Genomic DNA, 23,062 nt, shown 5'->3' on the forward strand with positions numbered 1-23,062 from the left:
TATATATATGAATATATATATATATATATGTATATATATATATGTATATATTCATATATATAAACATCAGAAGACAGGCTCAGCAAACTAATATTCTCTTTCTGTCGCTTTCTCTTTCTCTGAAAACAAATTATTTCATATTATTCCTCCAATTATACGTCCTTCTCTGTTTCGGACCACCTCCTTTCATCCATCTTCCTTGCTTTCTTTCTTCTCCACTGTTCGTTCCCAACTCCCCAGAGAACTGGGTACCATTAGTTCTTTCTGAGTGGGCTATCCTCTCTGAACTCATCTCCAAGGAATCTTGTGAGCCACTTTACTGCCAGTGTGTTGTGGTGTGGTAAAGAGAGGAAAACTTGATTTCACTGATCTGCTTAATTAATCCAGTTAAATCTCCTCTGTTGACAGCAGCTATTCATTTCAATGTTCTTTTCCTATTCCACATTTAACTGACACACCCAAATAGACCGGCATTGAGCCAATTCGATTTTTAGATTCATACATAACTAAAAAACTATTCTTTTCCTTTCAAGACAAGACGTTTTTGCACATCAGGTACAGAAGGCCTTAATGTAGACATGTTTTTCCTCCAGCAGCCCCACCTCCCACTCATAAAGGCTAATCACGCCTTTGTGCAAAGCTGCTATATACTGCCTGAACAGAATGTAGAGAAGACATTAATCATATGCTTGGGGATGTTCCTAAACTGTTCTGCCTCCTATACAAAAGGAATGGAAAGATAATGAGACAAGAAAAAAAAGTGAAAAGAGACAAGGGAATGGGAGGGGAGAGGGAGAGAGGAGGAAAGAAAGAGCTCTTCCCACTGCCGGTAATTAATCAGTACAGTAGCCGTATGCTGCCAGCCTGTGCAATCATAATTAATTACACACAAGAGCGCTCTTGGAACAGGAAGAGGACAGCGGAGAGAGGAGAGCAGGAGGAGAAGAGGAATAAAGGGATTCTGTTCACACCAGGAGATTAGAATGTGGAGGGCAGAGAGAGAAGTACCAAATCTCCAGATTTTCAACATTCTACCCAAATTTTGGGTTAGCAAAACCCCCATGACATTGTCAGGATTATTTTTATTATTGTAGGACAAAGCTCATCTAGCACCACGGAGGACACTGTTTTACAGGCTGAGAAATATTAGTCATGATGAGTAAGCTGACCTTCATGTGTAAAAAAGGAGGAGTACCTCTTAATCTGACAGTTTTAATGAAAAAATAACTTCCTAATTATTACAAGTGTGCATTGTTGCTGTCGAGAAGATTTTGCTACCCTCTTGAATATTCTTTGGCACATTCATAATTGACAATTCTCAGAAGAGGCTTCAGCAATCTTCTAAACCTAACAGGATGAAGTGTGTTAATTTTTTATACATATAATATATATAGGTATATCACTGCAACCCTTGCAAAGACAAGGTGGCCCAGCATAACTTTTTGCTGCAACAGGTTCTGATATGTCATCTCATCCAAAAGTTTTCATGTAATGTACTGTCTGGTGGGGAGTTTGTGAACCAAGACTTTCTAGACCTTTGAATCATGGATCAATACACAAAGTGTCAATGAATACTGATTGACATCTGCAGGTGAAACACATAATGGAGGGCAGTCAGATGAGGCAGACTGGCTGTTATTGGATCTGGATGCTGTAGGATATAACATGCACATACACATTTAGGATATGGTTTAGCAGGCTAAGTGATCCCACTGTACTGTACTTGGTGTCCCTTTTGTCTAAACTGAAGAAGCCTCTTGGATGAGAGGAGAAATGTCTTCAAAAAACTCAAGCAAGTCCAGATGCCTACCATATAATATTTAAGATCCCTTTTGTACTATAGCCTATGTAACTTAATGAGCAAGGGAGAAAAACTGTATATTCTATATTTATCTCTAATATTGCCAAATATATCAATTAATATTTCAGTTGGTGTGTTCTGGACAAACCCATGAAAACATCTCTCAGATTCAGTTGGTAAAAAGACTGAATCTGAAAGAAAAGAAGTCAAGCTCTCCTACTGGAAAAATAACATTAACAGAAAACCCAAAGACTGAAAAGATGAGGTCATTCCTATACTTCAATGAAGAATTCACACAAGAACTGCACTAGTTTTAAAATAAAAATAACTAACTTAAGTAATGTACAGACCAGCTGTGCACAATTAGCACTTATATTTCTATTTATTGTGTTTAATTTCTTTATTTGTTTTCTAACAATTTGTTACACTGCTTTTTTCATTTTTAGTGACAATTAATTGGCATATTATTCTGTGTATGTATCTGCTGTAAATATAAATACAGAATGAACACATTGGATTAAAAAAACAGAAGCGGAACTGGGGTTTTAGTACTCTAGATTATGAGTAGGTAGAGTAACAAAACATAAAACATTTTAAATAAGCAACTGAACATCCATTTGTCTGTTACTAAAGGTATCCACCTCTGTGGCAGATGCAGGTTTTTCTCTATGCAATAATCTCAGATGGACCAGTTATAAGTGGGTCATTCTCAGAACCCATCGGCTGTATTTGGCATCTGACTTCCGGCAGACGGCGATACAGCCTCTGGGGGCAGGCCCCCGATTTTTTGGCATTCCGGTTTGATTTGGGCGGAGGAGGCGAATTTCCGTTTCCGGCTTCCGTTTATATATAAGTAAATATGCTAAACCATTGCTATGGATTCAGAGTTTGCAGTGATGGCAATTATGTTCCGCCTCGTTAGTTCACCGCACGGACCATTTAACCTGGCAACAACTGCAGCCGCCTCAAACGTGATTGGTCAATATCACACGGACTACAAACAGCCTACAACCGGAAACCAGGACTCTTCCGATCTTCTTCCGGAGGCAAGATCTCCGGGGTTTGCCTACAGACTCTACATTCACTGAATGTAGAGTCTGTATATAGAGACTATAAGTGGGTTAATAGGGTCATGTACAGGGTATGGAAGGTCCCCCATGTATGTATGTCTTCCATGTATGTATATAAGCACATAGGGATAAGATTAGTGTTCTATATTTGTTTAACTTTCAACAAATTTCAAGTGCAGACTCAAACCAACAGTGACTGTAGCTATCTAAGTATTGTGTGTATGAAAGCCTGATAAATCTTCTTCCTCTGTGCCATAGAGCTCCATTATTAAAATTATAAAAAACACATCAATGACTCACACTGCATCACTGGGTGATATAGTCCTTTTGCCATGAACACACACACTTTAGTTTATTTTGACTTGAACCCACATACACTGTCCTGCTGCCACAAACACTCACCAGAGCACCAAATGTGGATTTATCTCCTGCCAAATTAGTCCCCAACAAATGCACTATGTTTGTTTGATAAAAACTACAGTGACTAGAAGTTTTAGGAAGTTACTCAGTCTTATTAAGACAAAGTCAAACTCAGCTCACAAATATATTTGTACCAATTTGAACCAATGAGTTGGGGCTTAGAGCCACATACAAGGTTGAGAGACAGATTAGCACATTGTCAGTTCTCTTGGACCGGCTGACACTGAGAAAAAAAACATAAACAGTGAAAACATGGGTGTTTCACACAGTTTCAAGGTGGACACCCAGATTAGCGTTACCAATTCAGTATCTGACCAAATGTCTCCCCTTCTGTTCATGAGTTATGATGTTGACTAATGGCCAGAAAAGTGTTTTTGTGGAACATTATGATGTCACAGTGAAGCTGACCTTTGACCTTTTGGATACAAAATGTCATCACTTCATCATTTTATCCTATTATTTATTATGACATTTGTGTGAAATTTTGTCATAATTACCGTAAGAATTCCTGAGTTGTGACCAAAAACATGTTTTGTGAGATCACAGTGACCTTGACCTTTGACCTACAATTACCAAAATCTAATCCATTCATTTGTGAATGGATAAGAATTGACAGTGGATGTTTGTGCCAAATTGAGGAAATTTCCTCAAGGCGTTCTTGAGATATCGCATTCACCAAATGAGGCAGATGCCAAGTCACAGTGTCCCAGTGGATGTTTGTGCCAAATCTGAAGAAACACCCTCAAGGTCTTCTTGAGATACTGTGTTCATGAGAATGCGACAAACGAGGTCACAGTAACCTTGACCTTTGACCACCAAATTCAAGTCAGTTTATCCTGACTCAAAGTGGATGTTTGTGCCAAATTTTAAGAAATTCCCTCAAGTTGCTCTCGAGATATGGCATTCACGAGAATGGACAAGCCAAAAATATAATACTTACAGCCACAGCTAACGCCAATGCAGAGGCGTAAAAAGCCCTGCCCTTTCAAATCCAAGAAAACTTCTACGACAATTGAAATCATACCTGTGTCTAATGCATTTTTAATGCCTTAGTTTCCATCATATCAGCAGACATGATCCAGCAACACAATACAGCTCTCCAAAGTAACAGTCTAACCCTGCCAAGCACTCACCCTCTTCTCATCTGTGACAATGTAGTGGCGGCCATGCTTCTTGGTCAGATGTGGTGCCAGGACATCAAAGCGCCTGCGGAACTCAGAAAACACCATGTGGTCTGGGTATCCTGGAGGCGGGGAGGGAGAAGAACAGAGGGGAGAGCACAAAAACACCAAACACCAAGGTTAGAGGAGCGTCTGCAGCAAATGGAGAGCCAACCACAAGACAGCAGTCAACTTTTTTTTTTCAGGAGAACTGCAGTCAAAAAAAGAAAACATGGTGAAGGTTTGATAGATGGAAATGTTCGAGGTTACAAGGGTTTCTTGAGCCTTTAGAGAGGCACTAACAGCAAGAGTAGAGACTTTTACATTGGGAAAAGGGGCTACAGGATATAAAAGCACACACTTCTGAATGAAGATGAAATTGGTTCTTTTGATGGGAACAGTAATGGGTCAGGTTATCGGAACCATTTCAGATACTCTGTCTCTGGAGGGTTAATTCATTACTGGGTTCAAATGATTTGGCCAAGAAAAGAAAGAAAGTAAGTATTGAGTTTGTATTTTACTGACATTATCACAATGACAGATGAGAGCAGGTTAAGCTTGAGGAATTTTGGGTGGTTAGAAGAGAAAACTATAACGTCTGTATCAGACAGTAACGGCCTATTTCCACCAGATGCATGTTGGTTGCGTCTCCACTCTGGCACGGCAGTGGAGCCAATAGGATTCAATTCTAGTCAATGTGTGCGTTTCCACCAGCTGCAGCTGTCCGGTGTTCCAGCTCCGTCTCAGCTCCGGCACTCCAGAGCCCCCCGGAACAGATACGCAGGACTTCTATTTTTGCTGGACGCCGGAGCACAACGCAGCAATTTAGCACAGAGCAGATCATGCGGGGCAGGAAGTCGTGCACAGAAACAAAATAAAACATCCGGTTAATTTTCAAAATAGAATACACAGTGTTCATGGCAGATCATATTTCCATGCACTACACCTTGAAAACTACATAATGGGCAGAGGCAGGCCTGAAGTCAACAGGTCAGAGGTTTTCAGACGTCATTTCATCCTGTTGACACCATGGACGAGGAGATGTTAATCATGGCAGTGCACCGAGATGTCTTCCGGCGGAGCTGCACCGCTCCGCACAGCAAACACAGCCGGTGGGTATTGACGGACGGCGGAGCATGCAGCGGATAACCAGCGCTGCCGTTCCGCAACGGACACGCATCCAGTGGAAATCCGGCGTAAAGCTAAGATCAGAGTTTAATGATCTCCTTAAAATTTTAAGACACTAGCTTTTATATCATATCACGAATACAGATGGCTACTACTGTGATTTTGCATTGTACATACATAAAATTTGGGATTCATGGTCAAAAAGTAGCAACGATGCAAATATGCTGACTTTCCTTTTGCATAGTGAGCCAGTAAACTTTTTTTGTATAGCACCTTTTATAACCACAAGAAAATTATTCACAGGATTACACATAATACAGTACCCTGAAATATAACAAGAATTTCATATGGAAAGGTCAAACATAAAATAATTCAAACAAAATAAATGAGGACATAAATTGGAGTAATATGTGGGATCTTGGAACAAGATAAGTAGTTGAAAGATCAGAAATACAAGCCAATGTTATCCAGTCAGGACTGGAGATGTATGCTGTCAGTGTTTAGTGTTTGTCAGAAGCCTTGCTCCTGCATTCTGCACCAACTGTAGATGGGCAACTGCTGCATCAGGAAGTGGAGGAGTGGATAATTTACTTATATATGTTTTGGGGGAGCATTATTTTGACTTCTGATTTGTAAATAGCCAAACTGAACAAGACTCTCAATGTGTGACTGTAGTTAGGGGTAGGCAAAACAACTCCTATTTTTCTGCCTGAGTCTTTTATCTGGCATTGTCCCAAGATGGAGATACTTCAGTTTTATCACAATTATCATAAAGTGCATCCAGTTTTTAATGGTAGACTCTCAAGATTAAATGAGACACACTGGGTGTCACCAGTGTAACAATTGTTGAAATGACCTATAGTGTGGCCAAGGGGTAGCTGATACAAACTAAATAAATTTGGGCCAAGTACTGAGCCTTGTGGGACCCCACATGTCATAAGCTACTTTGAACACTCTGTTCCAGGTAGGATTAAAATCAATTCAAAGCAGTTCCATTTAGGCCACAGTCCAGGTATGGGTCAAGCTAAAAGATTCACCAGATTCTACCTTCCCCATCATGCAACTAACAATATCTTTTCATTATGTCTGACTGCCTGCAAATGTTCGCATCATTCAAACTGTATAGCCTAAGTCTGTAATGCAGGTCCCATCCCAGATAACCATGATGACATCACTATCATATTATTATTTTTTCAGACTAAACAAAGCTGTTCCAGAGTAGTATTCCTCTGTAAACTGACCATTTTAATGTCAAACAGATTATATTATTATTATTATTATATTATTTAGATTAAAGAGAAAATAAATGCAACATTTCCACAAGTACTTTCTTACCCTGCCTGTAGATGCGCAGTGCATCCAGCAGCTTGGATCCTCGAAGCTGAGCTCTCAGGAGGCCCACGTCCAAAGTCATAAGGCCCGAGTCAGGGCTCTCCCCATGCGTCACACGGGGCTCACCTCCACCACCCACTGCCTCTGCTTTGGGCAGCAGGCAGTGGACGAAGTGAACCCTGGAACGACGCACCATATCAATCAGAGCATCCTAAAAACAGAGAGGAGGTGACTCAGACATGTTGCTTTTCAGAGCACCTGAAAAATAGTCCATGCAACATCTTCATGATCCTTCTCATAGATTAATTGAACATTCTCTTTACATTGTGGCTGTCTGTGCAAGACTACAAACCAGCAATTAACATGCAACCTACAGTAGCTAAGTAAACAACTCAAGTTTTTTTTCTTGAAGGCTATGCACACCCACACCGCTGTTGTGAATTCCTATAGCTGATCAGACTTCTAGTGAAGTTAAAGCTGGGTGGAGCTATGCAGGGAATTATGTGATGTTACCAAACTCTACATACTAATATAAAGAATGTTGTCTCCTCCACTTACCACTTGGAGTTTGACCTGGATACACAGGCTCTTCTTCTTGACAGCAGCCACACCTGTAGTGAAGGTTTTCCTCATGCTGGTGGCTCGTCGCAGGGCGAGCTGGGAGCTGCCCTCCAGACCAGCGATGGAGCCCGACAGCACTGTGGCCCCACTGGCCCGGCCCATAAACAGCCCACTAATGTTCTTCCTGTGGTGGCAGAAGAATGAATTGCATTTAAATGCATGCACATGACTAACAGGACGTGCTTTCTTCCTCACAACATCAGGCAGTTATTGATGCAACAATATACAGGAAGCTAATCTGTCTGTTTTAGTGGCATATTGTGCAGTTTGAAAACCCATATGTTGGTGGGACGCTCCCTGTATCATTTGGCTCATTCTGTAGCCTGCTGCTCTCAAACTGTGGCTCTCACTTTTTCATTATGGGTACTGAAGATCTGCAGTTGATTTGGATTACTTGCTATTGACAAGTATATAATAAAGGTAGATCATGTATTAATTTAGCAAGACATTCATTCTAAATTTGTAAAGATACACAGTAGTTTAAGACGAACGACTTAATGAGATTTATTCTGTCTACAATGATCTTTTGATTCGCTTCAACTTCAGCTACATAACCATAAGTTAGTACTTAACTCAGACAAAACTAAATGGATGCTGTTCACCACGGCTACGCATATTGAATCTTTCAATATTCATTTTGCAAATGGCACATCCATAGAGTGAGTCAATCAGTATATATATACCTTGGTATCTGGCTGGACAATAATTTTAATTTTAAGCACCATATTGAAATTCTGACTGCTAAATTGAGGACAATACTGGGCTCTCTGTACAGAAATAAAAACTGTTTTCCTTTTGTACATAGAAAAAGAATTGTAGAATCTGCATTTTTGTCTGTTTTGGATTATGGGGATGTTATATACAGAAAAGCTGCTACCTCTACATTAAAATCACTGGATGTTGTCTACCGCTCAACTCTGACCTCACATAATCTTGGTACTCGTTCACAGAATAGGTTGTTGCTCGACACTCCCTTAATCAGAACTGAACTAGAAAGATCTTATACATACATGGAATAATCTGCAAGACCTTAAACTTGGACTCCATGCCAGCTTCAATGCCTTATTTCTGATCTTGTTTTAATTGAGTGTAAATGCTTTTAATTATATACCTCACTCTACTTTTAGTAATCATTTATTGCTATTGTTGTTTTGTTTTGTATGATTTCATATCTATTTTAATTGACATGCATGATGATGCTTATTGATTGTTTTTAATGTCTTTGTTCGTGTTTGTTTGGCATCATTGAAAATTAGTGTCTCGCTCAATTGATTCTCCAAGTCTTGAATGAATGAAAGAATGAATGAATAACTGTACACACAATTTTAAGTGATAACCTATGTAATACACACACTGCAGTTAGCATTATTGAACAGAACAGTGACCACGAGAAAACCATCTGCATGGATAGATACCACAGGAGCTGAGTGAAAGAATATTTTTTGTTTTTGTAAATTTGGTGAACTGCTCTTTTAATAATTTATTGTTTAACTTCTTCATTTAAAAAGTATATATACACCGCTCAAAAAAAATTAAGGGAACACTTAATTGTCACAGTATAACTAAGTCAGTTAAACCTCAGGGATATCAATCTGACCATTTAGGAAATACAAGTGATTGTGAATCAGTTTAACCTGCTTTGGTGCAAATGAAAGTGACAACAGGTGCAATGGAGAGGCAAAAGCAAGACAATTCCCAAAAAGGGAATGTTTTACATGTGGTGGCCACAGACAGTTGCTCTCTCCTTATCCATCCTGACTGATTCTTCTCTAGTTTTGTGCTCTGCTAGTGTCCTTGTCACTACTGGTAGCATGAGGCGGTACCTGCAGCCCAATCAGGTTGCACAGGTAGTCCAACTCCTCCAGGATGGCACATCCATACTACAAACCCAAGAATGTTTGCTGTGTCCCTTATTCAAACAACGTCCTCTAGTTGGACCTGTGCTCACATCCCAGCAACATGCAGCTCGATTGGCATTCACCAGAGAACACCAGAATTGGCAGGTTCTCCATTGGCACCCTGTTCTCTTCACAGATGAAAACAGGTTCACACTGAGCACATGTGACAGGCATGAAAGAGTCTGGAGATGCCATGGTGAAAGTTCTGCTGCCTGTAACATCATCCAGCATGACCAGTTTGGCGGTGGGTCAGTGATGGTCTGAGGAGGCTTATCCTTGGATGGTCGCACAGACATAGCCAACAGTACCCTGGCTGCTGTTAAGTACCAGGATGAAATCCTCAGAGCGACTGTCCGACCTTACGCCGCTGCCCTGGGTTCCTCCTGGTGCAGGAAAATGCCCAACCTCATGTGGCCAGAGTATGTAGGCAGTTCCTGGATGACAAAGACGTTAATGCCCTTCTTGTTCTCTTGTCCTAAAACCAATTGATCACCGATGGGACATTACGTATTGGTGCATCCAATGCAGCCAAGTACCGCCACAGACTGTCCAGGAGCTCACTGATGCCCTGATCCAGGTCTGGGAGGAGATCCCCCAGGACACCATCCGCTGACTCATCAGGAGCATGCCCAGAAGTTCATACAGGCACATGGGGGCCAAACACACCTGAGTCACATTATGAGCTGCCGTGATAAAATTCAGGCAAGTTGGATCAGTCTGTGATTTTAATTTTTTACTTTGATTTTAAGTGTGATTTTGAATCCAGCCCTCTGTGGGGTGATGATTTTGGTTTCCACTGAAGATTGTTACATCATTTTTTTCTCATCAAATTATACAATGTACATCAGTTAAGATTTTCAACTTGAATGATGCCACTACTCATATTTTGCTCTTCGCATTTAAAAAAAAATGGTATTATAGACAAGACAGCACACTTTTAGGAACACTGTTTGACACATGGATGTGCGGCATATAAACACCAGAGCACTGATAACTGGTTGTCACAGAATCAGCTAAAATAAACTGGGTGCTGCATGTGTGTTATTGCTGTGAGTGGTCGTACTTCTGGGAGTCCTGCAGCAGTGTGGCAGCATTCTGGGCGGCAGGGTTGTGCTTGGCATGGCTCAGCCAGCCCTGAGCATTGTATTCCACCCAGTCTGTCCCATGGCTGTGGCCCAACAGGAAGAGATGGGGCTTCTCTCCTCGTAGCAGCAAACCGGCTCCTGCAACACATAGGAAATATTCCCATTATACCCCACGATGTCAGGAGTATGATCAGTGCAGTCTGTGGTTCCTGCAAACTCTAGAAACCTACAGTTGATTGCTTTAGCAGGCAGTGACAGGTTGAGTACTCACCTTTGTTTTCTCCCTGCGCAGAGCCATAGTAGCTGAAGAGTCTTTCAAGCATGGTTTCCTCTGAACCTCCAGGTTGAACAGCCTCCTCCTCCATGAGCCACAGGAGACCTCGAGCCTCATCCGTCCTGGTCAGAGTGCGCACCTGTGATGGATACCAACACACCAAATGTCCCCTGTGTTCTTTCACAATTACTTCACTTTGACCGAGATGGTAAAAATCTTAAGGTCAAGGCTAGATGTGTATAGAAATCCTTATTCCTCACTTGAAATCCTAAGATAATGTGCAGGTAAAAAGTATATATAACATAACACAGTGTCATACATTTAAAAACCAGATATGCCCAATGGAGTTTTACTCAAAAAAAAAAGACAAAAGCAAACACTACAAGTCAACATTATATTACACTGTTCATTCTATTTTGGCCTTTTGGATGGTCATTTTAGGCCCTGACTGCTCATAGCTTGCAATCTTTCACAACTTATGTGACATACAGAGATGACAGGTAAGGTGCCAAGGACTGACTTCACTGTTTTACCTGACAGCACCAACAACATCACTCCTTTTGTCATATTACACGCTGTAGGAGTTGTCAAACTAGACGATAGACATGCTCGTCTTTTTGTGCTGATGCTGCACCGGGCATCTTCCACTCTGACACATTAGGCAAACCAGCCACTGGCGAATCCCGCACTCATTTCTGTTGCCTGGTGCTTCAGAGCTTTCAGGTCCATTATCAGGCTGATATTATGTGGTCTGATCACAGCATGATAAACATGAGGTCTTCTGCATAGAGATTCCAACCTAGAGCCAAATCTTTAGCATTCCATTATACAAATAGCGCAAAGTTTCCTGGGAATGAGCACATGGTGAGTTGTCTACTGGAGGCACCTATTGTTGTAGTTGCTGTTGTGATGGAAGAAAGCAGTCAAAGCTGAAGCAAGAACACTCCATCACACACTCAACAAATGCTGTGTAAAAATCCGGTTTTTACAAAGTGTCATGAACAAAACTTAAGGGTGGTGTTTGGATGTTGGTTAGCAATCTGCTCCTGAGTCCTGTATTGGGTCAGTTTTGTGAGGGTAAAGGCAAAAAGCTGTGTGTAAAAAAAATAAAAATATAACTATATATATATATATATATATATATATATATATATATATATATATATATATATATTCCTATATATATATATATACATTATCTATTGACAACTCTTCCATTTCTCCTTCCCCACAGGTCAAGAGTCTGGGTGTCATCCTTGACAGCACACTTTCTTACACTTCTTATATCAACCACATAACCCGGTCAGCTTACTTCCATCTCCGCAACATCAACTGCCTCCGCCCCTCTCTCACACCTCACACAGCTGCCATTCTGGTCCACAGTCTCGTCACCTCCCGGCTTGACTACTGCAACTCCCTCCTGTTCGGTCTTCCACAAAAAACTCTCCATAAACTACAACTGGTACAGAATTCAGCAGCTCGTATCATCACAAGGACCCCATACACTCGCCACATCACACCCGTCTTGCAGCAGCTCCACTGGCTCCCCATCACACACCGTGTCCAATACAAGATTTTACTGCTCACCTTCAAGGCCATTCACAACCTCGCCCCTCCATACCTGTCTGACCTCCTCCACATTGCCACACCCGCACACACACTCAGATCCTCTTACCTCCATCCACCTCTCTGTTCCCCCTGCCCGCCTGGCTACCATGGGAAGCAGAGCATTCAGCCGCTCTGCTCCCCAGTTCTGGAATTCACTCCCCCCTGACCTCCGCAACACCACATCTGTCAATCTGTTCAAATCCAAACTCAAAACACATCTGTTCAGACTTGCCTATTCCATCTGATCAAATGCACTATGTTCTTATACTGTCTTACTGTCTTCCCCTCTATTTTAATGTATTTGTATGATGTTTTGTATGCTGTGTTTCTTGTTTGATGTATGTTTTTTTTTTTATCTTTGCTGTAAGGCGACCTTGAGTGGCTTGAAAGGCGCCCTAACAAATAAAATGCATTATTATATGTGTATATATATATATATATATATATATATATACACACACAAGTTAAACCTTTGACCCTGTTGTCACATTTGTCTCCAACATGTAGGACTCTAGCCCTAAAACCTTGCCCGAGGATGAGGTGGCAGCCTCCATCGGGTTCAAGACACCTGAGGAGGATCCTTTTGAGGTTTTTATGGTGGTGAAAGGAGCATGCTAAAATGTTTCCTAACCTGGCAGTGCCTGCGCAAAATGTTTTCACCATCCGGACATTGAGCGCAGCCGGTCAAAGAGACGTTCTCTCTGTTAGATTTGTATTTCAAGAACGGAGAACCCAGCTTAATGTGAGTGACTGTAGCTAAAGTGAGTTCAATCATGAGTGGATTGTCTAGTCATGGGACTTTTACTACTGGGTGTGGGCGGGTGTGTCTTTGACTTAGACATGATGGGTAAGAGGTCGGTTCTGGTACTGGGCTTTACGGGTATGGGCGGGTGCAGGTTTTCAAAAATGGAGCTGTGCAGGACTCTGGGCTACTCCTTAGAAAACTGACGTTTTCCTTACTTCTTAATGTGCCCCTTACCTTGTTTTCTAACACAGTTGTTCATTGTTTGGACTTTGACTGATGGCATTTTTCCTTATCCACTGTGAGGGTCCTAAGGACAGAGGGATGTCGTATGCTGTAAAGCCCTGTGAGGCAAATTGTGATTTGTGATATTGGGCTTTATAAATAAAACTGATTGATTGAATTGATTGATAACTCAACCAGGAGAGCTCTAATGTTCACCTAAGCCTTGAAAATGCGTCATCTGTCAGTTACTCAAAGATACAAATTTAACAAGCAATTCGTTACACACCAGAATAGTTATTTTTGCTTTTCTATTGTCAAAAGTTGTGGATGGTACCAAAAGAATAGTTCCATTCTGTCCTGTTTTTTCATCACCCCTCTGTTTGGGTACCTGGCGCACTGATCCAATATTAAAAGGGGAAGCGAGAAACACTGCGGTCTGTTTAATGTTCAAGAGAGAATCATCAGTCTTGTTCTCCATGGACTCAATGCACAAACCCACTTTTTTTCAACATTCAATTGCAACAGAGACTCTAAACACTCCAGCCTGTTCTGTCCTGTTCTGAGGACGTGGATGCACAACTCAGTTCCATGGACAACTGGCGGGGTGAAGATGTTCCTCCTTATCACCGAAAGAGGAAATACTGCGAGAGCTGGATGGGGCAGAGATGTGGCTATTACTATCTACTAACAACCCTGCCTTCAGAGTATTGTCTGTGGTGGAAATGCTAAACAGATGTAAGGCTTAGGTACATGCCTGTACAGGATATATACAGGTTTGAAGAAGACTGCACCTAAGGTGTTTAGTGGAAATGTGGTTTAAAAGGAAACTAAGATTTTTACTGTCTTTGAAACTTAAGTTAACATAGGACAAGCAGTTTGAATATTTTTCTGTAATAAGGCTGCTTGTTCTTTGTTTAGGTGGAACACATTCTGGATTGGGTTGAATTATCTTCAGGTAAATTTTAGACTGGGTCTGACTGTCTTCGGGTCTCTTCATTTTGGAAATTCAATTTGCACCCTGGGTATGGGTAGGGTTTTCATGTGTCTCTTTAGAAACGGGTGCAAATTCTTGAACCACGAAGATAATTAATGAGTCGATTATCAGCCAACGCATTTGTTCTTAAGGGCTACATTTAGGTCTGTGAGTATTTGGTAGCATTAGAATGTGTTTTAGCTGTCCGTAATCCTTGAGTTCATTTAAGTGTAGAATTCTAACAAGGCATTAATATGTGGTATACATGTCAACTAATCTCTTAATTATCCAGGTATTACAGTCTCATTTAATAGAGGAGATTTATGGATGTAGTGAAAAGGACATGAAGTCAATTGGTGCGAAAGAAGAGGATGCAGAAGATAGGGTTAGATGGAGGCAGATGATTCACTGTGGCGACCCCTAAAGGGAACAGCCGAAAGAAGAAGAAGAAGAAGAAGAAGAAGAAGAAGAAGAAGTCTCATTTAATAGGATTAATATTTATTTATTTATTTTTTTAAATTCAAAAAGTAACAGCCGTCTTAAACTGCTGGTTCATTTATTCATCATTCCATGGCTTCATTCTGCTGCCTAAAGCAGAATATGTGTTCCATCAGGTGTGTCCTACTTTGTCTTTTTTTGTAGATAACAATACTTGTGTACAGACGGATTCAATTTTAAATAAACATGAAAAAAGACTCAATATATAAATCATATGAAGTATTTTTAATTGTATCAAAGTTCGGGATTTTGGTAAAATCTTGTGGAACTGGCAAATGGATTAAGCACTGCTTGAAAGATGATAACACCTCATGTATTGTTAATATGTAATTTGAAAAATGTGGAAGTCTTAACATTAATAAGAAATGCAATGAGCTCTCTACTGTTATTAGTCTGTTCATAGACTGACTGGCCCCATTCTGCTGATGGGATTCTTACATTTCTGTGCTTGGCAGATATCAGCCTCTCTAAATAAGGAGGAACTTCTGCAAAGAGGCACCCTTGGATGAAAACAGAATGACTCTCAAGGCACTTCAAAATCAAAGAAGAGATACTGTATTGTGCTGCTGAAACCTAATTAGCAGTGATGTGCAGTCTGGATCCTTCACAGAGATAAATACACTTGCTGTCAGTTCACCAGAAATCACAATCTGCAAATTTGTCTTCGTGGCCTGTGTCGTTTATAATAAAGTGAGTTATACAACCTCTTCTTGTTGCCCTCTTTGTGTCACAACATTTTTTGTGAATCCTTTTCCAACAAGTTTTCCAAACTAAAACAAAATACACTGTGTCTTGTTGCCTTTAAAATTTTCTCTGATCTGTCTATCTCTATCAGCAGGACTGCATCACTGTCAATGCTTTCCCAACCCTTCAAAAACTGATCCACATCAGTTTAATCACAACCACTTTGCTGAGTTTTGAAAAAACCTAATTAGTACTACCCAAAAGGTACAGCTGAGACTGATAGGATTGCCACTGCTCTTACAGGTATATAGTCATAAACAAGTTTTGCGTGATCTATTGAAGTCACTAAATTAAAAGTTAAGAAAACAGCAAATTTCTAACAATTCATCCTAAGGGGCCTGACACACCAAGCTGACGATCTGCTGTCGACCAATGTTGGGCCATCAGTGAGCATCTTGTCACCCTAATTTTTGCAATGTGTCCCACACCATTTGCACTAGTCTGCCCTCACGAGGAGAAATGGAAGTGAGGAAAGTGAAAAAACAGCTCACGTGAAGAGGAAGTGACATTCAAACAAACTTGTTATATTAGGTAAAATTTTGTTTTAACCACTGAGCTCTTCAGCAAAAACAGTTTGCAACTGTTGGTGTTACTCTTCTCGAGCGCATGGTTAATGTCGGGTGTGTTGTCAATGTGCTAACCAGCTAACTAGTGTCTTGATTCCCACCGGTCTGTCCTCCGGTTTCCCTTTTTGAATGACGAATACAGACTACTGCCGCCTGCTGCTGTGGAGAGTAATTTCCTCTCACATAGGTGCAGAACATACTTGCTAGTTGGCCACTGGCGGCAATTTTTTGGCCAAGAAAATAGACAACATGAGGCAAAGCAACAGTCAGCCTTCATCACCACTAATTTTGTGATGTTGGTTTGGTGTGTCTCTGCCCTCAGCCCCATGAATGTCATGAGGCATGACACGAATGCCTAAATAAAATTTCCCAGCAATCCATCTAATTGTTGCTGAGACATTTCATTTAGAATGACAAATGTGTTGGGGACAAACACTATTTGTTAGGCAAAGACTAGTAGACGAGAGCAGGCAGCAGCAGCGGGGGGCGGTGACCAAAAGCTGCAGTAAAGTCAGACCGTTTCCCGACAGTTTCCAGCAGCATTCAGTCCGTACAGGAAGTCACAGACACACTCACATCCTGTCCAATATGATGTTGATTTATTAAAAATACTGTCAGACTCATGTATCAGTTTGTTTTCAGTCTCCAGTTGTTTTAATTATGATATATTAATTTATTAAAATGCTTTACAGGCGATCTATAATTCATGTTCATGGTTCAACCTCCATTTGACATGAATTCTCCTGTAAATCAGCATCATATCAGTTTGACCCGTCCCCTCAACTACATTGGCTAAATAAATTGTGTCTGACTATTAGGTTAATGTTTTCAGAGGAAAAAAAATACAAGACAACAGCTTTCATTAAAGATCAGTCAGATATAGTCAGGGCTTCACATCTGTACAGATGTTATTCTAAGAATCCTCACATCTCACCACAAGTCTCTGTGATGTTAAATACTTCAATAATTAAAACAATCCCCCCAAAGTATGCTTGCTGGGCCTGAAGTTGGATAATAATGTCGGAGTAACTGTTGAGCGCCTATGGACACTGGCTTGCCTATCCACTAAGAGACTGATAATTCTAAACTGGAAGGAGTGTAAAGCATCCTGCTTCTCAAGGGACTCTTGGCTGAAGGAACACTTGGACCTACTAAACATGGAACAGGCAGCCTGCCTGTTAAAAGACTTTGATAAGGGGCTGGAGGATGACTGGGACTCTGTCCTTGCACGTTTGAAACAGTAGCCCCCACCCATAATGGATGTATGAGATCTATTTTATGTAACATATCTAACATGAATGTCACCCTTGCATCACCCCCACCCCCACCCCTTTTTTCTTAATTCTTTCTCTGATTGTTTTCTTTGTCTTGTTGTGTTTTGTTTTGTCTTGTTTATTTCCCATCCCTGTGTTTTTTTATCTGATTTTCCTTTGTTAATTGTGTTAAATATAAAAGAAATAAAAAAAAAGAATAAAACTGTTAATAACAAACTCTGTGAAGTTTATGATGAATGTATTTAGTTTCAACAACTTAACTTCACCATCAGTCACACAACATGTTTTCTGTTCACAGAATAAACCTTCAAATCAGACAAATAACATTTAAATCTTTGAAATTCAACAAAAATTAAGAGTTTATCTAAAACGTCATATTGTTGAGTCGACATCTAAACCAATTAGCTACTGTATGAGGTCAGGTGAGAGCCAGGCGTTTTCCGTCATGCCCTGGGTTTTGCAGTTGGTGGAGAGCAACTGCAGCGCATGGCTCTAAAAACTGCAGCTGCCTCGCTACCACAAGATTATCGCTGTCCACTTTTGTAATAAGTCAGGATGAAGTCGGACACAAAACTAACCGGCATGCATTGTGCGGTGATCGCCAGTGATCAAATCTTTGCAGGTCTGGATCATCTCCAACGAGACAACTTAGTCAAGGTTAGGGAATTACAATCAACTTCAACACAAATCAATTCACAGGCATTTTGAAACAATTGTTAATGCCACTAGCTTGGGCCTCTACACATCAGTGCTCTACATTTTCTACCAAGGCCAGGAGCCACACTTACTTGTACCCCTAATAACTGAATGGGCTTTGCAATAAGAGGCCAACTGATGAGCAGAGGGAGAGGGACCCTTCCAAGTCAACAAGAGGGAAACAAATCACAAACTTGATTCCAATTAATATTGCTGATGTAGAAAGAATTCCAAAAGGAAAAGGAGCAAATTAGAAAAAAATGAGCTACAAACACAGAGAGCCAAACTAATTGGATGGCAGCAGGCCTGGTACAGCATATAAATGTCTGCTTTTGTCACTATTAAAGGATAAAGAATTATTTTGACAAAAAAAACACCAAACACCTGGCAGACAAATAGATAAATAAATTTTTTTGTGAGGCTAATGACCTTTTCTGATAAGAGGTTTCAGGCAGGACAGAATACAATGACATCACATGCACAGAGATGCCTGAAACAGACATACAGTAGTATTGTGATGTTTCTTGTGCTTACCAGAGCTTGGGTTGAGGCTTGGTCAATAGCTGCTACAGACAGTGAGGTACTGGACTCTATGTCATCTAAAGCAAGCTCTATGTTTTCCTAGATGCAGGAGGGGATAAAGATTCAGGTTAGTAAGCTACAGGAGATATACCAGCAGAAGATGAGATCATAAATGAATCACAACTGTAGCTATTCAGGTTGATTATAAAATTAGCCAATAGTAGACTGTAGATTGGGTTGTGTGAGTGTACATCTCTTTGTTGTTAGAACAATGCTTGTGACACGTTTCTTATTTGATTTTGCAGAGCACTATAATTAAGTTAATTTGACTTTGGATGTATCTTTCTCAGTTGCCTCTAGTGGTATGTTTCCATGCAGGTAGTTCTGCTTTTAATCGTCCAACTTGTTGAGATTACTGTCTCTGAGATTTAAGCTTGCAACCAAAACAGTAGAGTTGAAGGGAACCAAGGATAATAATTTGATGTGAAAAGTTTTCATGGGACCTACTTCCAGCAGTAAAAATAGCTTGTTTGCAGTCATGTGACTATTCTGATGCGCAAAATTCAGATGGAGGGCAGGAAGTGATAAATCCATACACTGTGTGAACTGGATACAGAGGAAAAGTGACTGCAAAAAAGGGCTGGATGAACCTGCAGGCAACAGCTATCGTCAGAAAATTGAAACTCATGTTGGATGTGATCCATACAAAACGAACAAAATTGATTTTCCCTACAACTTGACCGATTTCCCCGGTGTGGACACTATCGTTGGTACAAATGGCCTTGTCCTCCAGGCCTCAGTGTTACTGACGTTACACATTGAGCTGATGAAAGTGCACAAGAGTGCAGTCCTGTTTTTGGCCTGGTGAGTAAATGTGCTTGTGTATAATTATCTTCATATTTCAACTCTGTACATGGCTGGACTGCTGTCAGGCTACCAGCTAATGTTAGGTAACTTGAGTTACTGTTTTCTACTTACTAGAACAACTGTTTCAGATCTGAGTCATGGCTAAAAACATGGGGAAGATGTCACAGCTCATTGCAACCGTATCCAACTCCAGGCATGTTTAACACAACGCTTTAACTTTACACTTTAGTTGACTCCACCCCTAAGATGAAAGTTGTTGATCCACATCTGCCACTGTTTCTAAGGCCTTGTTCAGATTACCACTCCAAATCGGATTTTTAGCATATCCAGATTGTATCTAGCTTGATTTTCCGACAGTCTGGACAGCGAAAAAACACATGAGATCCAATTTTTCCAAATCTGATTCAAACCACATACGGAGATGGTTTAAATGGGATTCTGATCTTTTTTTTTCAGATCTGTTTCAATCTGAAAGTCTCGGTCACTCAAATAGGATTTCCAAGTGTCTTCTGAGTCACTCGCAGCACAGCACGAACAACAACAACAACGACGCTCCTTGCCTAGCGAAGCCTATGGAGTTACAGGTGGAAGAAATAGTCAAGCCACGGGTTAAAAGCATGGAGGAAAACAACAAACCATGGACGGACGAGGAGATAAAGTGCCTGATAGCTATCTGGGGGGATTTGTCAGTTCAGAAAAAATTAGAAGGTACATACAGAAATAAAGCCATATATCAGGACATGAGTATCTCGACAAAAGTCTTCATGACAAGCCTGGATCCTAAATTTGTTCTGGACAGTGCAGCAGAGGAAGACCGCAACGGTCAGGAAGATGAGGAAGAAAGGCTGGATACACCTGGGAATGGTAAGTTCATAATGCTAACATCACTTTTCTTAACAGATTTAAAAAAACAACAACAAAAAAACACTTGTGATGTTGAGTAGTAAAAGTAAAAACCCAACAGAATTTCTGTCATAATGTAGGCCTATAATGCCATGATGGAAAAAAGAGAGCTGGACTGGAGTTTTGATTTCACTCATTACTAATCGCTCCACTACCATTCCAGCAGTGATGGCAGCACGAAAGGCAGCACAACTTAGCAGTCTCCTCCGTTTCTGTTGCTTCCTTGCAATTAGGAGAAAGTTTGCGCCGCGGGTCCACATAACCATTTGGGACAGAAACACACACAGTTTGCTGTTGCCAGTGTTTGTTTTTCCTGGGCGTAGCCTGTTACCATGGAAACCAATGTGGATAAGACTACGTCAATATGGACATATGTAGATCGGATCTGATCACTTGCAATATGTAATGCGAACGGTCAGTCAGTAAGATCGGATTCTGATCAGATTTGCAAAAAAAACGGATTTGGGCTGCTGTCTGAACAAGGCTTAAGTGACTTTTTTTTACATTTTACTTCTCACCTTTAAGTCCCATTATTTTTGGCGGCCCTTGTTTTTGTTTGTTCCCAATGTGATTGACTAGAACAGCTGTAAACAGTGCAAACCATAGGCGTATATGCAGTGTTGGTAATCTTTGCCGCCAGTTGCCTGCCTTCCATCTGGAGAGCGCACCGATCTATGACGTCATATGCAAAGAAGCTACAGTCCCTAAGAATACTGTTGAAGATGGTGTGCTCTGTGAAATGTTTCTAAATGTCATTTTTTCAATGCCATGGACACCAATACATTCCATTGGCTTCCACTGTTAAAGAAAATTACAATATCTGCATAGTTAGACGCCACTAGAGACAATATATCATTTTGTTGTTATTTGAAAAAATCAACCATTTCGGTCAATATTTTTGACTTTATATAACTGAGAATATTTTAACCACACAGAATCCTAGAATAGAAAAAAGCTGATGTGCTAATATGATTATGCTCTTTCTAAGTCACTATCTAGAGTTGTGTTCTGTCAGCCCAGCAGCACCTCCTTGTATCTCTCCAGCTCCTGGACAAAGGTGCGTTCATGAAACAGGGTCTGCAGCCTCTCCTGGGTGTAGTTGTGGCAGAGCTCCTCAAATGTGGCTCCCCGCTGCTGCTGAGCTAGCCGTGGGTTCTGAAAACCTGGTGTGTCCACGATCAGCAGGGAACACAGAGAGTGCTGACTGGACTTCAGAGCCCTGAAGGACACAAAGATATCATGAGGCTTTAGTGCTAAAGATTTGATGCGCATAGTTTCTTTTGTACGTCCAAAATCCAAAGACATTCCTTTAACAATGCATTATAACAGTGAAGAGCAGTTTCACCTTTAGCATATGTACGTTCTGAATACACAACAGGTTGACAGAATAAAAGAAAAACCTTAAAACAGAGTTTTATACAAGGTACCAACTTAAAATTGAACTGAAGTCTTATAAAGGACTATCTTTTAATTTCCTCACCAAATTAATAGTTCAATTTATGTAACAAGCAAAACACAGACTTAGATTTCTTCTGAAAAACACAATCAGTATATGTCCACAGCACCTCATTTAGGGCCTTGGTACCGTTTAAAAAGTTAAAATACCAGCACCAATACCAGTACGCTTTAAGTGATACTGATACCAATAGATTACTTCATTCAATACCCATAATATGAATGGAATGGATGAATGAACAGACGGACAACTTGAAAACATAAAGCCTCTGGCCACAGCTATTGGTGGCATGGAGGCATAAAAGTAACCAGGAGAGAGTAAGGTGAGAGAGAAAGAATGGAAGGTTGAAGTTAAAGCCAAAAAGGAATGGTAGAAGAATGAAGGATAAGGGGAAAAAAGGAACATAGAAGGAAAGTAGGTATGAATCTGCATCCCATGTTAATACTACCAAAGAAACTTTGAGTAGGAAGCTGCTCTTAATCAACAGATATATGTGGCTACTACATCATGAATGCTTTTGAAAAAGAACTCCAAACAGGACCAAAATAAGGAAGTGACATGTTTTGAGCTAAATATTCAAAGGTCTGACCTGTTAATAAGGGAGATGACAAGAGTAAAGAGCTCTGAGTAGAGTCCTGATGCCATGGCTTCCAAACATTCCAGAGCTGTGACCTTGGAGCCTGAGCGACAGAGGGGGGGGTCAAGAGACAACAGATCAGATTCAGGGCCAACAAGAACAAGATGAAGAACGTCAATTCTAATCAACCTCCAGTCTACAGCAGATATCTACTGCTCACGGCCAGTGCAGGTGTTTTAGGGTTTTACTTCTACGGAGCAAAAAGTGAGCAGTGTTTTCTGCAAGGACTTAAATTTTTGTCAGTTGGGGGCCAGCAGGGGGAACTACTATGCAGAGAGTACATAACTCCTTGAGATCAGGTGGAGCGATCCACTTCCTCTCAGGAGGAAATCCAGGAAGAGGAAGGTTATTTAAGTGTGGGAGTGGCCTATTTGAATCCCTTTTGTTTGAGACCATGCTGTAAGGTGAGTGTGTTTGCTGATCCTGTAAGTTTATTTATCTCCTTTAACTTTAGCTTATATTGTAGTTATGCTATGTAGCGTGTGAGATAGAGTATGGTGAATGTGCTAGGAAAGGTAGTATCAGCACTGTTTCTACCTGGAGCTCGCATGTACGGAGCCTG

General features: G+C 40.7%; 1 protein-coding gene across 21 annotated transcripts in view; it reads right to left on the reverse strand.

The window, feature by feature from the left end:
- myo18ab (myosin XVIIIA b) overlaps positions 1–23,062 on the reverse strand; it is a 237,305-nt gene that overhangs the window by 119,429 nt on the left and 94,814 nt on the right. For all 21 annotated transcript variants that reach the window (XM_050055414.1, XM_050055407.1, XM_050055399.1 and 18 more), the window contains 8 exons: positions 22,453–22,543; positions 21,434–21,626; positions 18,650–18,736; positions 10,787–10,928; positions 10,494–10,653; positions 7,470–7,656; positions 6,915–7,122; positions 4,425–4,534 (listed from right to left, as the gene is read on the reverse strand). In XM_050055414.1, the coding sequence (XP_049911371.1) occupies positions 4,425–4,534; positions 6,915–7,122; positions 7,470–7,656; positions 10,494–10,653; positions 10,787–10,928; positions 18,650–18,736; positions 21,434–21,626; positions 22,453–22,543 (1,178 nt within the window). The remainder of the gene's footprint in view (positions 1–4,424; positions 4,535–6,914; positions 7,123–7,469; positions 7,657–10,493; positions 10,654–10,786; positions 10,929–18,649; positions 18,737–21,433; positions 21,627–22,452; positions 22,544–23,062) is intronic.

This window comes from Epinephelus moara, chromosome 2 (assembly GCF_006386435.1).
Source record: "Epinephelus moara isolate mb chromosome 2, YSFRI_EMoa_1.0, whole genome shotgun sequence".
Lineage (NCBI taxonomy): Eukaryota > Metazoa > Chordata > Actinopteri > Perciformes > Serranidae > Epinephelus > Epinephelus moara.